General features: G+C 37.9%; 1 protein-coding gene across 2 annotated transcripts; it reads right to left on the bottom strand.

The window, feature by feature from the left end:
• Window positions 1-928: 928 nt before the first annotated feature.
• On the bottom strand, window positions 929-16,954 carry LOC140146359 (uncharacterized). Of its 2 annotated transcripts, XM_072168190.1 has the most exons (4): window positions 16,886-16,943; window positions 12,602-12,629; window positions 4,249-4,653; window positions 929-1,728 (listed from the first exon to the last, which is right to left on the bottom strand). In XM_072168190.1, the coding sequence occupies exons 3-4, from the start codon at window positions 4,634-4,636 to the stop codon at window positions 929-931; spliced, it is 1,188 nt and encodes a 395-aa protein (XP_072024291.1). In that variant the 5' UTR covers window positions 4,637-4,653; window positions 12,602-12,629; window positions 16,886-16,943. The 2 variants fall into 2 exon arrangements, with proteins under 2 accessions (XP_072024291.1, XP_072024284.1); XM_072168183.1 differs by lacking the exon at window positions 12,602-12,629 and having other exon boundaries at window positions 16,912-16,954.
• Between the last annotated feature and the right edge of the window lie 1,439 nt (window positions 16,955-18,393).

Below are 18,393 nucleotides of genomic sequence, written 5' to 3'. Positions count from 1 at the left end.
GTTTACCACACACCTTGCACTCAAGCTCTCCATAAAGCTTTTGTATTGCATCTAGGGTGAATTTATTCAGTTTCTTATACATCAGCATACATTGATCAACTCCAAAAATCTGTTTCAGCTCTTCTTCTGTGACGACATCACCGCCATATTTCAAGCTACCATTGATATTGTCAGATGTCATAGTGGATGTATCCTGTAAGAAATCAACTGAAGTTGCATCAAGATCGCCTGATGTTACACGGCTGAGATGAGCAGATTCAAGCTCTGGATCCAATACTTCAGCCAAATAGATACTACAGTTTATACTGTCAGTGAAGCATTGATCTTGTTCATTATCAACAGTCATGTGGGATTGAAGATGCTCAGTGAGAAGTTGGATACTTAAATGTTTCTCACTGCAATAAGAACAAATGTACACTTGACGATGTCTTTGAAAATGCTGGTCCAAATATCGTTGGCGGACTGTTTTGTAATTGCACATACTGCATTGGAAAGGTTTTTGATCTTGATGAAGCATCAAATGTGTATCATGAGAATGTTTAGACTTAAATTTCCTCATACAAATATTGCATTGGAACAACAATGAACGCTGCCCTTCGCGGCTTTCCATTCTTTTTGTCTCATAATATTTCTGAGCTTTCCCTGGCTTATCAATTCTATGTGAAGTTTGCAGGTGACGCAACAAATTAGGTAAGTTGTACACATTTTTGTGGCATAACTCGCAGATGATGCGTATTTTCTTATGTGATTTGTTGTGAACTTTGAGGTGACCTTTACTAATGCATGTAAAAGAACAGAGTGAGCACTTAAAACGTTCTCCTGTGTGTTTCCTCTCATGAATCTTCAAATTGCCTTTACTTATGGATGCATAATTACACCGTTGACACTTGTATGGTTTATATCCGGTATGTACTGCGTATATGATGAATCATCCCTGTTTAAATTTGAAGAATTTCTCACAATAAGGACATGTATAAACTTTGAGAGAAGAGGACTTGGTGCTACTAGGATGTGCCGGTGCTTTGTCATTGACAAACTGGGGAATCTCATGTTGACTAATTTCCTTCTCTATTTTGAGTTGGTCTTCTTCACTCACATTGATTTGAATGATTTTAGATTTCTTTTCTTGGGGTACTTTCATATCAGAGGTGTCATCATCAGACTCTTCTGCTTCGTGTTCTGTCAATTCTTTTGCTGAATCATCAGCCAGGCATCTGTGACTATGCATCTGTCTCAGTCGAGTAAACTTCATCATGCAGTTACCACACATCAAATTCTCATCATCCAAAGAAGTTTGACATTTATCTGCCTGTATTTTTGTCTCCCCTGCAGGAGGTGTAGGGAGTGGTGCTGGTACTTGATCAGTTTTACGTGGCCTCCCACGTTTACGTTTTGGTTTCTCGTCTGCTACATCTTGATTCGCCAGAGTCATAATTGCTATCGCCTCATTTCCAATCCCCACAACTGATGCTGACTGTAGAAGTTTAGAAGAGGCTCTTGAATTCTTTGGTGGTCTACCTCTTTTCCTCTTGACTTTTGGATCCATGGTAACATCTGAACCCATGGAAGCATAACTTTGTTGACTCAGAGGCTTGATGCTTTTGTAATAGTTGGTGATGTCTGAGCTAACATTGTGTTGTTGGGTGCAGTGTGATGTAATTTCTTCCACAGAGGCAGAGTATGTGTCACAGTTATTACATACGTAAATCACAGGTGCATTTGTAGAGTCTGTAAAACACAAGAAAACAAATAAATCATTATTGTATACTATTTTTCGTGAAGTCAATGCATTGAGATAGATGTTTGCCGTGCACATCTATGCGGTACAGTATCTTTAATTGTGTGTGAGCCATTGCTTTGAGCAAACGAGCACGATTTGAAGCTTTGTCCAGTTAAATGCACACAGAGATCATTAACTCCCTAAGATAAATAGTATATAGCGCCTTTTGTTTCATGATTAAAAGATTATCTGATCGAAAAGTGTGTTTTATGAACACAAATTAATAGTAACATTGCAGAAATGGTTGAGACTCCATAAAAATCCCACCTCATTTTTTAAAATTGAAATAAAACAATTTGTAGCCTGCCCCAAACCTATCAGTCATGGCAATCCTATACATTTGATCTTGTCAAAACCAAACATTATTTACTGACCAGACAGTTTCAATCATCTTAGATGATGGCCATCTTCAGAGAGGTGTGTCTGGATCCAAATTCTGCACACAAAGAGGGTGCACTAGCATCTAGAAGATGATCATATGTGTACAGGATGCATCAAATGATTGGTACCCATCAGTTTCCAGTGATTATGGACAAGACTGCCACATCAAAATGCACCATAGGAGCTGCCTTATTTATAGATGAATGTTTATGTTATAAAGGTCAAAAAACCCTGTAAATCCTGTGTGTACCTTGAGTATTCAATTTTACACATATTGAAGAAGTACATAGGATTGTCATGTGTCAATAAATGGCCAAAACTGATGGGTACCTAGTGCCGTACTATTACGCTGACTTTCAGATTCGGCGAGGAGGCGATTTCGACCTCCTCGTTTGTTTACTAAACAGAGAGGTAGACAAAGGGGCCTGTCAAACCTGTTCCGCTTGTCCAAATACTCAAGTATCAAAAGGATGGTTCTCAATAGAGACTAAATCAGTGATTCACGCAACATGAATAGGGGATTAAAAAACTGTGAAGTAGCACCATGTGCTTCTATTGTCCAATTTGCCATCAAGATTTCGAATGAAAACAGTTCAGACCCAGTACACGATAATGTCAGAAATTAATAATTTGTTCTGGGTCTGATTATTCGGACTAATGGGTACCCATCATTTTGATACAGACTATGTGTTACTAAGGCAATGTACCCTCTGTTGGTGTACAGAAGTCAGATCCACAAACATCACTCTGAAGATAGCCACCGCAGCTTCCAAGATGGTCAAAATTGTCAGATCAGTAAATAATTTTTGATTTTGAAAAGATGAACCTAATGAACCTCTTCAAGAACATAGCAATCCTGATAAATACTGAAGTCAAGCCATATAAGACATCCTTACTTCAAACTGCATGCCATATATCTGCATATTAGTTTTGAAGTTCAGTTTGGATCTAATACAATAACAATACATCATACTTATAAAGTAAGACTTGACTCAGCTCAGTTGGATGGTTATTGTATTACAAAGTTTTAAGTATGAAACTCTAAAATAATAGGGACGGCAGTCCCAGATAGATCCTCCAAAGATATGGGTAGAGAACACTACACATAGTAAATGTTTTTGTGACATCCTTTTTTCATTTTTGGCCAATTTGACCTCAAATGACCTTTGACTTCAGTATGTGACCTTGAACACCACCATTACATTTAAGCTCCCATAATGCAGATTTGACTCACGTGTGATATAAAATTGGATCAATTGAGCCCATATTTATTGGTCGAACTATATTGGATATTGAATATTTTAAAACTTATAGCGAGACCAATAAATATTGGGCGTAAGGCATCCAATTTTATCATTATTATGTGTTGGATCCAATATTTTCACACACTTGGATTCATCAAAACATAATAATATTTGTAATTGGATGTAAACTGTTCATGTGAGGCCAGATTTTGTATTTTCAGCCTATTTACAAGTTGACCTCAAATGACCTTTGACCTCAGTATATGACCTTGAACACCACCAATAGATGAGAGTTCCCATAGTGCAGCTATGACCCAAGTTTGATTGCAATAGGATTTAAACTGTTCACATGCCACCAAAATACCTTACATAATAATTGTTGACCGACGTACTGATTTACTGACTGACTGACACACAAACAGATGGATGCACATACGACTCAGGATGCCATAGGGTATTTTCCTTTGAACTAGATTTATCCCTCATATAAAACTGCACACAGCTTTATTCCATAAGCTGGTCAAATGTAGTCTTTACACTAGTCTAATTCAAGATAGTATAATTATGTGAACAATCAATTTACCTAATTACTAGACCACACCTTTGATGGGGAGCTCCATGCAGCACAGCTTCATCTAGCCCTTGAGCTGAGCTATGAGAAGAGTGTAATGATGAAATGTGAAATCACTCAGCCAGGAGTGTAACAGGACTATTCCCATCATGTAATCACTACATGTAATTGTGAAATCAGATCAGAGTTAAACTTTTTGAGCTGCTGGTACTGACTTCATCAAAATGGTTTTTTTTTATAAATTAAAAATTTTGCATATTTATTATGCCTACCTTTTGTAGACTCAACCAAAACAACTTTCTCCTGCTTCTCATCACCACAAGCAACAGCAGTAGCAGGATTCAGATTATCTACAGCAACAGCAGTAGCAGGATTGAGATTATCTACAGCAATAGCAGCTGGATTTGGATCATCCACAGCAATAACTTCAATGATTGTCACATGATTTTCAGTGGAGCCCTCAGAGACGTCAATTCTGGAGGCTTCCCCAGTTGCTTTGGTGGGAATAGCAATATAATCAGAGGCAGATAGGATGGATGCAGAATCCTTTTCACATGTTTTTGTGGACTCAGGGGTACAGGTACCTATTTGTTTATGGCTGAGGAAAGCATCAAGATCAGTGACGACAGTGCTACATGTTCCACATGTGAAGGTATCCATGTTTAGGTCATCTATACCTGAAACAGTAAGTGAGAAATCAACTCAAATAAATATGTCAGAACACGAAGTTGGTCCAATTGAAAAATAAATGTACAGTATACAAATTCAGCTACTTGATTCAATGCAGAATTGGCCAGATGTTTTTTAATAGCTGACTTTAATGAATTTTAAACAGTAATACCATCAATAATGTGAGGGTGCAACATATTCCAATCAAGGAGGATGAGTTGGATGTAAACTGTTTTAGTCTCACAAATTGAAAGTTCAAAGGACTTGCTTGACCTGGTTTGATGGGTATGGGAGTCAGAAGTTTTTGTTAAAAAAAATCATTTTAATATGAGGGACTTATCTAGAAATTAAAGATGTTGCACATTTGTCTTTTTTCATTATAGATCCCTATTCTGGACATCCAGAAGATTAACAGAGTCAAATTGAGCCTGACCAATATACTATATATTAAGGATAAAATGAACTCCCCAAAGACTGACGCCTTCATGCGGAAGAAACTTGAGCATACTGGATCTATAAACTCCAGACAACCCAACCACTTGGCTTAAATGTTAAAGATTAACATGCCAGTGTATCTCTAGTTTGTGCCAAAAAAAGTATTCTTACACTTGGAAAAATAATCACAATTTCACAACTGAACCATATTGGGGTAGATTTATTTTTTAATAGATGCGCTATTTAATCCTGCACATTATGAAACCACATTGAATCCAATGTGACCTCAAGAAGTAAAGTTACAAGCAATTGAATAGACGAAGGTCCCGTTTTAAAAGTGACAAACTGGCCTATACAAGCAGGCTTTGCCGTCTAGATTTCAAAGGCGAGTGGTTCATCACTCGCTAGCATGATGCTAGGCGAGTGGTCGAATTTTCACTAATTTGGGTATATCAAATAGTGCTTCGGTCAGATAACGGTATTTATGTTGAAATTCGCGCAAAGTGCACTAAAATTTGTGACTTTCTCCGGTTAGGGGGCACAGAATCGGCTAAATGCTGAATTGGCTGATTCGATGGCTGATTTTGGGAAATTCGCGAGTGATATTTAGTGTTTTTGGCGAGTGGAAAATTGCTCACTAGAAATGGAGTTTGGGCTCGCTCGCGAGAGCGATCACTCGCCTCAAACGGCAAGGCCTGTACAAGGCGCCAAAAGAGCCAAAAAGTGCAACAAAGACACAACAGTTTCTTCAATGAAGCTTTATTTAAAGCAGTTTTTACTTCTCTGTACTTTACATTTTATTTGTCAGCTCTTTTGTTTCACTCAGTTTTCTTTTGTTCCTTTTGTTTTTAAAAATTAAAGGCACACACAAATTAGCCATTCACCACTCTCAAACCAGATGTCTAGTCTGTGGAGTTTTGAATAGGCCAGTTTGTCACTTTAAAACCAGACCTTCGTCTGATCAAATGCTTGCAACTTTGCTTCTTGAAGTCACATTGGATTCAATAGGGTGTCAAAATGTGCCAGATTAGATAGTGCATCTATTAAAAAACCAAATTCACCCCAATATGGTTCAGTTTTGAAATTGTGATTATTTTTCCAAGTGTAAGGATACTTTTTTGGCGCAGTATATGTATAGTAGGTCTGTGGATTTTGCTTGCATTTATTACTGGACCTACATGTACATGTTTGATGTGTCATTTCACATTTTGGCTTTTTGCTTGCATTTATTACTGGACCTACATGTACATGTTTGAGTTTGATGTGTCATTTCACATTTTGGCTTTCATACTGTAGGCCCTCTTGCTGCTTACATTTTCCAGGTTTTTGTAGACCTTGTATCACTACCTATTTAGGCATATTTCATGTGAATTTGTTACAGTATTTCACATTCTTTGGTTTTAGTTATTTTTGGCTTAAAAACTTTGATCAACAGGCCTATCCACATGCGTTGAATAAGTTCATCAGGTTTGTTGGTTAAATAAAATGACTGACATTATGCTTGACAAAACCAAGTGACATTTTAACTCACTACAATATTTCGTCCTATGCGTCGGAGGACTTCATCAGGTATGACTGATCTGGTCATCTGATCCACTTGAGACTGGATTCCGGTGTTGTTTAACCTCTTTTCCAGTCTTTAAAAGTGGGTCGTAAACAGGTGATAAAAAGAAGAAGAGCATATACGTACAGCCCTAAAAAACTGTGGCTACCCGAAATGGACGATGGACAAAGTGAAAGATCAAATGCAAAACAAAATCTAAAACGCCAATAAACCAAACCCAAAGAAAAGTAAGACCACTGAAGAGCGAAGCAAAGGTATGGTGGTTATCCCTTATGTGAATGGCTTATCAGAGCGGATACAAAGAATTTTCAAAAAACATAAGGTAGATACAGCCATGAAACCCCACCAAACTCTTAGATGCATTTTAGTCCACCCAAAGGATAAACGAGACAAGGAGAAAACAGGAAATTGCATCTACGAAATTGGATGCAAAAATTGTGATCAGTCTTATGTTGGCGAAACTTGCGCATGTTTGGAACTAGAATGGCAGAACACAAAGCTGAAGTCAATAAGGCCACCAACAAAAAAATACACCCGCTCTGAGCGCAAGTTATCAGAAAAGGAACAGACTAAATCAGCAATATCTGATCATGTTGCACGGGCCAACCATGTAATAAATTGGGATGAATCAAAGATCCTTGGGCGGGAGCACGACAGGTCTAGAGAGGTTCGGGAAGCCATGGAGATAAGAAGAAGGGGGAGTAAGACCTTGAACAGAGAGGAGGGCACATATTTCCTAAGCCACGTTACGACCCACTTTTAAAGACTGGAAAAGATGTTAAACAACACCGGAATCCAGTCTCAAGTGGATCAGATGACCAGATCAGTCATACCTGATGAAGTCCTCCGACGCGTAGGACGAAATATTGTAGTGAGTTAAAATTTCACTTGGTTTTGTCAAGCATAATGTCAGTCATTCTATCCACATGCATTGTGAATAATCTTTATCACGCATGGACCATGTGCATTTTCTTTCTTTCTGTTTTTCTACTTCCCACTCCCTCTTCCTTTTTCCTTGTCTTGTGTGCTAGCGAGTTCTATTTGAACTTGCCTTCAGTTTTGACTTTAAACTACAACATTTAAATTTTGGCTATTTTAATTCCTAATATCAACAGCATGTTTATTGATCCGATTTGAAAAGGCCGAGTCGTAGAATTCAGCAGTGCTGCCATATTCATATGTTTGAGGGTGTCAACGATGATATAGAAATAGTCAAAATATCACAGTTCCAGGAGCAGAGAAGAAAGAAATTATGAACCAATGATTTCCTGGTGGCTTGCTAAAACACTCTAACAACGCATTTGGCCAGATTCCCGAAGCAAAATTGGCAGGGATGATTTTACAGGACGTCTATCAATGATAGATGACCTCTGACCTATTATACTAGAAGAAAACAACACATACCGGTACTGTTTCTATGCTTTCCTTACAAATTAGAAAATAGCTAATATTGTGATTTTTTTTATACTTTTTAAATCTGCAGGCTGAAAGGGGATTACATATGATGAAATAGGGCCTATAATTTGTGGGTGGGTGTGTGATGTGGGGGGTGTTGGAGAAACCCACTGTAAGTAAATTACCATTGCAGGATTTTCATTTCAAGACATGGAAAAATAAAAAAACACTAACGACCAACGACTAGTCATGAAAATATATGAATGAACCCCTAATTTATATTCAAATTCAAATATATGAATGAACCCCGTTCATACATACCAGAACATTTTGTGATTACTATTTCATCAAAATAATTTAAATGGCGTGATTGGGGCTCGAGCAAACTGGCATATGGAAATATTGAGAGAGAAAAATCAGGACTCAGCGGGATTGAACCCGGTCGCTGGATTACGGTCCAGAGCTTTACCACTGTACAACCTGAGTTCACAGTCGGTACTCGGGCAATCTCAACTTAAGTCCCCATGATAACTCTCTCATTGTGTCTCAAGCGGCCAATTATATATTAAATAATGAAGAAGGAGGTGGCCTATATGCTTCACCCTAGCAGGGCAAAGACAATGCGAAACACAAATTAATATATGCGAAAATCGGAAATAAACGATGCAAGCCCGAGAAATTATAATTTAAATGGCGTGATTGGGGCTCGAGCAAACTGGCATATGGAAATATTGAGAGAGAAAAAATCAGGACTCAGCGGGGATTGAACCCCGGTCGCTGGATTACCGGTCCAGAACTTTACCACTGTACAACCTGAGTTCACAGTCGGTACTCGGGCAATCTCAACTTAAGTCCCCATGATAACTCTCTCATTGTGTCTCAAGCGGCCAATTATATATTAAATAATGAAGAAGGAGGTGGCCTATATGCTTCACCCTAGCAGGGCGTAAGACAATGCGAAACACAAATTAATATATGCGAGGATCGGAAATAAACGATGCAAGCTCGAGAAATTATCATTTAAATGGCGTGATTGGGGCTCGAGCAAACTGGCATATGGAAATATTGAGAGAGAAAAAATCAGGACTCATCAGCGGGGATTGAACCCCGGTCGCTGGATTACCGGTCCACAGTCGGTACTCGGGCAATCTCAACTTAAGTCCCCATGATAACTCTCTCATTGTGTCTCAAGCGGCCAATTATATATTAAATAATCGGAGCTGGCATACAAAATGTATATGCTTCACCCTAGCAGGGCGTAAGACAATGCGAAACACAAATTAAATTTGTGTTTCGCATTGTCTATGCCCTGCTAGGGTGAAGCATAGGCCACCTCCTTCTTCATCATCAAAATAATAACACAATTTTTAAAAAACACGATCTTCCTTCATTTTCCCTACCCGGTGATCGCACATCCGGGATACCACGCATACTGTTACATAGCGTAACGGTTGTTCAAACATATACCAGAACATTTTGTGATTCTTATTTCATCAAAATAATGACAAAAAACTACAAGTAACATTAAAACATGATTTTCCTTCATTTTCCCTATCCAGCGATCTCACATCCGGGATACCGGGCATAAACACTGTTTATGCCCGGCTCTCGACCAATCACGAGCACTGTATGTATAATGTATGAATGTACGCTAGATTGCGGCTGCACATTGAGTTCCCATTATAGGTGACCCCGGAGTGACGTCACAAGCCGTTGACCTCCGTTGACAACAAATCCGATTCAGAAGTCAAATTTGTAGTTTTCTGTGGTTTGTCCCTTTTCAAATCGGCCAAAATACTACCATTTCTAATACTTCTCGACATGAGGCCTCCAGCCAACAACAAAAATAAAGACTCTCCTCTACATGTTCATGTGTTCAGCTTCACATAAAATGCAATTTTCGCCAAGTATTTAACCCTTATTTTACCGAAATCGGCCCGAAATATGCTTGATTCGAGGTCAAAACAAAATGTCAACAAACTGAATCAGCCTCTGTTACAAGTCTTCAACTAGTCGCACTGCTCCACGGTATATTGTGGGTTGAAAAGCGTAAGTGTAGGCACTGTAGCGTCATGTAAAATAAGTACCCGGATGGCCGGGGTCACCTATTGGAACTATAAGTGTTACGAGTCTTATATTTTCTGCCTTAGACGTGAGTTCCAATTATTATTGGAACTAGCATGTATGTACATGATCTAGGTATCCCAGGCAAACCTTAGTTAACACATTTGCTAGTCAGCGAAATTCGCCGAGACCGGGGCCCAAACACAATGCATATTTACATAGAAATTTGAATTTTTTTTTCGAGAATAGGTCGGTGAAGGAAACCTACATAAATATGTTTTCTATACTTCACTTGACCCAAATATATGATTTTTATGGTGATAATCAAGTCGCACATGGAATTTTAGAGGATTTTGATAGCAGTTCCATTAAAAAAAGCTGCTATCGCCATGAGACCAAGATCTAGAAACACCCCTAAATGCCATTTTGGGGAATTTTGCTAGCAGAATCTTTTTGATGATTTCAAGTCAATCTTTGACAAGATGTAACTTTGTAACGGAAAGTGCTATGACAAAAATGTTTTCAGTTTTGGCTTTCTTTACTCAAGGGCTTTAATTTGATACCGGTATGTAAAATGATGCAGTTTGATGGCAAATTTGAATTCACCTAGCATCACCAGTGGAGCTTCTGCGACCCCTACGCAGAACTTCCGATAGTGGCTCGGTGGACGCAAGGAATCCACTGATACCAGGGAATAAATAAGATTGGGAAGCGTCACTCGAAGATAAATGTAATAAAACTATGGATGCCGCCATTACCCTGCCACCGCGTAGGCCTGGAACACTACCGCGATTTCTACCGGCTGCATCGCGCCCGTGCTCCGCGTTCAAGAAATAAAATTACCCGTGAAAATCACGGCTTGCTGCAATCAAGGTTAGACCTTTTCAAGCCTGCAACAGCGTATTTTTCACGGGATTTTTCAAATGTTGAATAGCTATTTTTAATACTTTTAATAATATTTTTAGCGCATCCATTAACTTAATTTATTAAATACATCAAATCGACCAACAATCCCACTCTCCAGACCAAGATTTATACAAAGTAAAATACTGTTTCAATCACAAAAATTAACCTTGATTTCGCGCCTACACGTAAGACTTGGCAATAGTCTATTCAGATATCGTTGTCAAGCTCGAGGTGATTGACCCTTGATGATTGACAGTCGGGAACGCGTACTGTTACGCGTAGTCATGGTGCTGGGAGCTGCTGGGCGCGTTCGGGGGTGCTGGCGACCGTCGAGTCGACGGTCGCCAGCACCATAGACACTACCACCTAGACCTATTACTGCCCATCCTTTACCACAGCGGGAGGTGAAGCCCCGTATCCAAGGTGATATTGACGGATTGACGGGGTTACTAGGCGCGGAGAAATATCTCATACATGTTTGACGCGATCGTTTGCGTGATTACTGCGCCGTTTTCGCCGCGTCAAATGCAACATGTTCCATAGACGCGAACACGTCTGCTTGTTTGCGTCCGGGTATGCGTCCTTGTCAAATTCGTTGCTAAGCAGTGTCGGCTTCACTACGCGAGTCAAAGTTATTGGTCTAGGTTCTCGTTTGTCTGGGGCCAGCACCCCCTTTTCCGAAGATGGCGGCTCCCATGCTGGTACCAAATTTGTAATTCCCGGCAACTTCTGTATAGCATACCGTAGCGTGCAAATTTGGCCAAATTTGGAGAATCGGCGAATCACTGTCAGCCCCTTGCTGATACCCTCCGTATATAGGCGCCGGTGGATTATTTCTGCGCACGGTTGCAGGGAATCCACTGATGGATTTTCGGCGCACATGCGCTGTAACCCCCCTCCGTATACATATAGGCGCCGGTGGAGTGTTTCTGCGCACGGTCACAGGGAATCCACTGTGGGGAGTTGCAGCGCACGTGCGCAGAAAATCCGTCAGTGGATTCCTTGCGTCCACCGTGCGCAGTTAATCCACTATCGGAAGTTCTGCATAGAGGTTGCAGAAGCTCCAACTGGTGGATAGCTTACATAACTCGAACTAGCCTTATTTATATAATAAATCAAACAAACTTTAGTAGCTTACGTGTAGTCCGAGGTTGCTCAGACTGAGTGATATTCTCCAAATTTGGACTTTCGAAATATTCGTACGGAGTGGAGCATGGAGAAGGCTACAGGAACTGAGCTACCCTACATTGTACCATTTACTTTTTATATTATACATAAAAGCCACGATTTCTCCGTGCTACGGTTGCTCACGGAAGCAAAGTCACTGGTTACTTTAGGTACTTGTTTGTCTGGGGGACCATGTGCAAAATAATACGCGCTGGACGGCTAGCAGTACACTTAATTTGTAAAAGGAAATCTGAATAATACTTTACATATAATTATACTACTTCGTTCTTTTCACACACTGCCATGCTGCATTCGCAATAAATTTTTTACCAAATAATACATCAAATTGGAACTTTTCTACGCAATTTGTTGCATACAAAATTTAACACATAAATAAAATTTATTTAATTTGTATTGAAACTTACACAGATCGTTCCTTAAAAGTGAATGTTAGGGACCGTTCACAAACACTTGTAAGGGGGGGCCTGATGCAAAAAAAATTTATCGCGAAAATTTTTCGGGGCCCCCCTTTACAGACCTCGAAAATTTCAGGGCCCCCCTTTTTGACATGAAAATTATCATGTTTATCACAAACCGTTCAAACCCAAGGGAACGTCCTTTATTATTATAATACTAGTTCTTTGTTATTATTTACCTAATCCTCTTACGCCGTCTTGGCAATGGATGCCTGGATGTTTATGATGGGTTTTGATCGATTGGCTGTCACTCAATTAAATAATATTTAGTTATAATATATTTAGTTATAATTGTTTACAGTTATTTTATGATTTTCAGTGGAGAAATAAGTTTGATAATATTATTAAAAATAACACGATATAAACACGATGAATGTTGTTTTTTTTTAATGTTTTTTTTGTAATCAATATTATTTTTAAATATTATATTACTACTATTTATTATTATTTATTTATATTATCTATTATTTTTATTTTTTACTATTATATTATTAAATTATTATTATAAATAATAATCATTATTTTATTATTATTATTATTTATTATTATTACTAGACATAATATTATTATTACTATTTATTATTTAATATCACTATCTTATTTTTGAATTTGTAAAAATACAATTAAAAAGTAGGCATACACTGAATTCATTTCAGATTTTTTCTTTATCTTTTTTGTTTTTATAGGCCTTTTCGTTTATTTGTACAGCTAAGTATAATATATTATTTGTTTATGTTCTTATTTTTGTTAATTTCTTCAGGTAACTTTCATTTATTTATCATTCATGAATTAATTTAAATTTATTTAGATGGCACTGTAGGCTAACATAGTAGCATGATTTTAATTTTATAAGTTTGTCATGATTTATTAAAATGACGACTTTGTTTATTATTTTACATGATAAATCTCTAGTCCTAATAATTCCTGTATTTTATAAAAAAATTTAAAAATCATAATATCATGATTCATTTTCATTTATAATAAATGTATTTTTATAATGTCAGCTGACCGTGGGTGATGGTACTCAAGTACTTGTGGCTTTTGATACCACGGAATAATCGAAGTCAAGTGGTGACTTCCATATAAGGCTCATATATATAATGGACGTTCCCTTGGGTTTGAACGGCTTGTAAATTTATCGGTCAACCCCATAGAAAAGCATATAAACTCAATTTTTCCAGAAAAATTGGTGGCCATTTTTTTCAGGGCCCCCCCCCCTTAGGAGGAGGTATGAAGTTACTCCATTTCCGGAGGTTCTGCGCCCGAGCGCAAAACCTCCAAAACCGGAGGTTCTGCGTATAACGTGCGCAGAAACTCCGGTTTTGGAGGTTTTGCGCATGGACGACAGTGACTATTATTATAGTTAATAAACCACCACAGCGTGCGCAAAACCTCCAAAATCGGAGTTTTTGCGCCCGTCGCAAAACCTCCGATATTGGAGTATCAAAACTAATGTTATAAAAATTGTTTAAACATGCTTAACTTCATTACTTTTAGTATACGCAAAACCTCCAAAATCGGAGTTTTTGCGCCCGTCGCAAAACCTCCGATATTGGAGTTTTGCGTATCAAAACTAATGTTATAAAAATTGTTTAAACATGCTTATCTTCATTACTTTTAGTATACGCAAAAACTCCAAAATCGGAGTTTTTGCGCCCATCGCAAAACCTCCGATATTGGAGTTTTTTGCGTATCAAAACTAATGTTATAAAAATTGTTTAAACATGCTTAACTTCATTACTTTTAGTATACGCAAAAACTCCAAAATCGGAGTTTTTGCGCCCGTCTAAAACCTCCGATATTGGAGTTTTGCGTATCAAAACTAATGTTATAAAAATTGTTTAAACATGCTTAACTTCATTACTTTTAGTATACGCAAAAACTCCAAAATCGGAGTTTTTGCGTCGGTCGCAAAACCTCCGATATTGGAGTTTTTGCGTATCAAAACTAATGTTATAAAAATTGTTTAAACATGCTTATCTTCATTACTTTTAGTATACGCAAAAACTCCAAAATCGGAGTTTTTGCGTATCAAAACTAATGTTATAAAAATTGTTTAAACATGCTTAATCTTAATTACTTTTAGTATACGCAAAAACTCCAATATCGGAGGTTTTGCGACGGGCGCAAAAACTCCGATTTTGGAGGTTTTGCGTATACTAAAAGTAATTAAGATTAAGCATGTTTAAAAGTATATTACATTTCGGAAGTTTAAATATATAATTATGCTATTCGTGTGGATACGCAAATCCACCATTTAATTCAACTTGAAATATGTTTTATTATCCTTTATTTATCATTATTTTTTTGTTAAATCTTAACAATATTTCCCCTTTCTTTTTATATTTGCCAAAACTTTCATGAAACTTAAAAGTGCTGCATGAATGACTAATTCAAAAGAACGTCGATAAACTTTGGCTTATCCTAAATAACCTTGGGTAAAGTAGGAATAATTGTTGCCATAAAGAACGTCTTATAAGCTAATCCCATAAAGAGCGTCTTACTCTCCTATAAGATAAGCCAAGGTGAATAGGAAACTCATTAGCGGTGTTTATTGTCGGCAGATCACACGTATATTGACAAATGATATCCCAATTGCAATGACTTGAATATATTATTGAGGTTTCAATGAGGTTGCATCACATATACCGACAAAAGATTTCTCAATTGTAATGACTTGAATACATTATCGACGTTTCAAGGGGTCCGATATATTCAATTTTAAAAAATGGAGGTTTTCCGATTTTGGAGTTTTTGCGTATACTATTACTAAAAGTAATTAAGATTAAGCATGTTTAAACAATTTTATAACATTAGTTTTGATAGGGGGCCTACGCAAAAACTCCAATATCGGAGGTTTTGCGACGGGCGCAAAAACTCCGATTTTGGAGGTTTTGCGTATACTAAAAGTAATGAAGTTAAGCATGTTTAAACATTTATTATAATATTAGTTTTGATACGCAAAATTCCAATATCGGAGGTTTTGCGACGGGCGCAAAAACTCCGATTTTGGAGGTTTTGCGTATACTAAAAGTAATGAAGTTAAGCATGTTTAAACAATTTTTATAACATTAGTTTTGATACGCAAAAACTCCAATATCGGAGGTTTTGCGACGGGCGCAAAAACTCCGATTTTGGAGGTTTTGCGTATACTAAAAGTAATTAAGATTAAGCATGTTTAAAAGTATATTACATTTCGGAAGTTTAAATATATAATTATGCTATTCGTGTGGATACGCAAATCCACCATTTAATTCAACTTGAAATATGTTTTATTATCCTTTATTTATCATTATTTTTTTGGTTAAATCTTAACAATATTTCCCCTTTCTTTTTATATTTGCCAAAACTTTCATGAAACTTAAAAGTGCTGCATGAATGACTAATTCAAAAGAACGTCGATAAACTTTGGCTTATCCTAAATAACCTTGGGTAAAGTAGGAATAATTGTTGCCATAAAGAGCGTCTTATAAGCTAATCCCATAAAGAGCGTCTTACTCTCCTATAAGATAAGCCAAGATGAATAGGAAACTCATTAGCGGTGTTTATTGTCGGCAGATCACACGTATATTGACAAATGATGTCCCAATTGCAATGACTTGAATATATTATTGAGGTTTCAATGAGGTTGCATCACATATACCGACAAAAGATTTCTCAATTGTAATGACTTGAATACATTATCGACGTTTCAAGGGGTCCGATTATATTCAATTTAAAAAATGGAGGTTTTCCGATTTTGGAGTTTTTGCGTATACTATTACTAAAAGTAATGAAGGTAAGCATGTTTAAACAATTTTTATAACATCAGTGGTCGATGCGCCACAAACAAAAATATCGGAGGTTTTGCGACGGGCACAAAAACTCCGATTTTGGAGGTTTTGCGTATACTAAAAGTAATGAAGTTAAGCATGTTTAAACAATTTTTATAACATTAGTTTGATACGCAAAACTCCAATATCGGAGGTTTTGCGACGGGCGCAAAAACTCCGATTTTGGAGGTTTTGCGTATACTAAAAGTAATGAAGTTAAGCATGTTTAAACATTTATTATAATATTAGTTTTGATACGCAAAAACTCCAATATCGGAGGTTTTGCGACGGGCGCAAAAACTCCGATTTTGGAGGTTTTGCGTATACTAAAAGTAATGAAGTTAAGCATGTTTAAAAAATTTCAGGGCCCCCCCTTTTGCATCAGGCCCCCCCCTTACAAGTGTTTGTGAACGGTCCCTTAATGCCAAGAAATAAAGATATTCGTACCGATTTTCATTATGTTGTGTGAAAAATATTCAAGATGCCATATTATTAAATTGACTTTTGACCTGTTTTGTGACATCGTCAACGCAATGTCAAAGGTGAAGACAAAATGTAAACAAACATCGATAGGTAAAAAATCCCTTTAAAAGGGACGCGTCTGGTCTGAGAGCATATTGGATGCGTTGCATGACCCCCCCAGTTGAAATAATTGCGCGTGGAACGCGCGAAAATTTGCACAAGGGCCTAATACCGCTAATTAATTTGGTTAAATGAAGTTGAACATTGGGTCTTATTCATGATGTTAAATTGATGAGGCGGAAGACCAGTGAATTAAAATTATTTGCGTATGACGTCCTGTCAATCAGACCAAAAATGCCATACTGCGCAGGTCAGCAACCAATCACGGCGCACCTTTATCATAAGGGGTGGTGCAATGAATTATGTGTACCCCCGGGGTGGTAAATTATAGGGAGGGGAGATTTTTTGGCAGGCCAAAAGGGGGGAAGGGCAAGCATTTTTTGGCAGGTCGAAAGGGGGGTCAAGCGATTTTGGCAAGTCAAAAGGGGAGGGCAAGCGATTTTTGGGCACCGTTTGAGAGAAGAGAGATGGGGGAGATGGGGAATCCATACGATATGCAATACTACAGTTATTATCAATAACTTCGCCTGGCAAAAATTTTCTATTTGCCCCCCCCCCCACCCCCCGTGCAGGGGAAAAAGAGAAAAGAGGGAGAGAGGGAATCCATACAATATGTAGTTCCATACGATTATTATCAATACTCGACAATATAGTTGAGTTCTTGAAGACAAAGAAATGGAAAGCTTTTGAAATGCTAATTGCACAAACTTGAGCACCTGACTAAATGATAAAACAATAAAAGGGCCAACCCAAAAAGAAAAGTCGAGTAAGCCCGAGGGGGGGGTGCACTTCAATATGAAATGGATATAGGTGTAGGCCTGGCACTTTCCCAGTAAGGGGCATTCGGATGTAAAAAATATGGGGTCAATGGGTGAGAGCATGATTTTTAGCATTCGGTGAGAGCAAAATGTGAAAAATATGGGGTCATTGGGTGAGAACATGCCCTGTTTTTTAAATGGAATCTTCGGGTGAGAGCCGAAACAGCGCCACAAAAACCTCGGAACACTGATCAAATTTCCGTTGAAATAGTTGAGTTCTTGAAGACAAAAAATGTGTTCGGAAAAAAATATGGGGTCTTTGGGTGACAGTTCTTGAAGACAAAGAATGTGTTCGGAAAAAAATATGGGGTCTTTGGGTGACAGCGAGCTGAAAAAGGGGGTCTTAACAGCCCTACATACGCGTCACCACCAAAGTGGGTTGTGCCCCCCCCCCTCCGGGCGAAAAAGAAGGCTGTGTACATCATGTTTCTTTTATTGCATGCACCAACCGAAAGTCAGTATCGACACAAAATTGGCCGATTTAGTCATTTACCATTGAGCTATTTCAAACCTAGAGCCGGATTTACCA

The sequence above is a fragment of the Amphiura filiformis genome, chromosome 1 (assembly GCF_039555335.1).
Source record: "Amphiura filiformis chromosome 1, Afil_fr2py, whole genome shotgun sequence".
NCBI classification, from domain to species: Eukaryota; Metazoa; Echinodermata; class Ophiuroidea; order Amphilepidida; family Amphiuridae; genus Amphiura; species Amphiura filiformis.
Note: the sequence above shows the minus strand (reverse complement) of the source record. Positions and strands in the feature narration are given on the sequence as shown.

What these genes read in the sequence shown, in the direction of transcription:
- LOC140146359 (XM_072168183.1), bottom strand. An exon ending in TTTGGTTGAGTCTACAAAAG is followed by an intron (nt 1,729 to 4,248) that starts GTAGGCATAATA and finishes TGTGTTTTACAG; the next exon opens with ACTCTACAAATGCACCTGTG.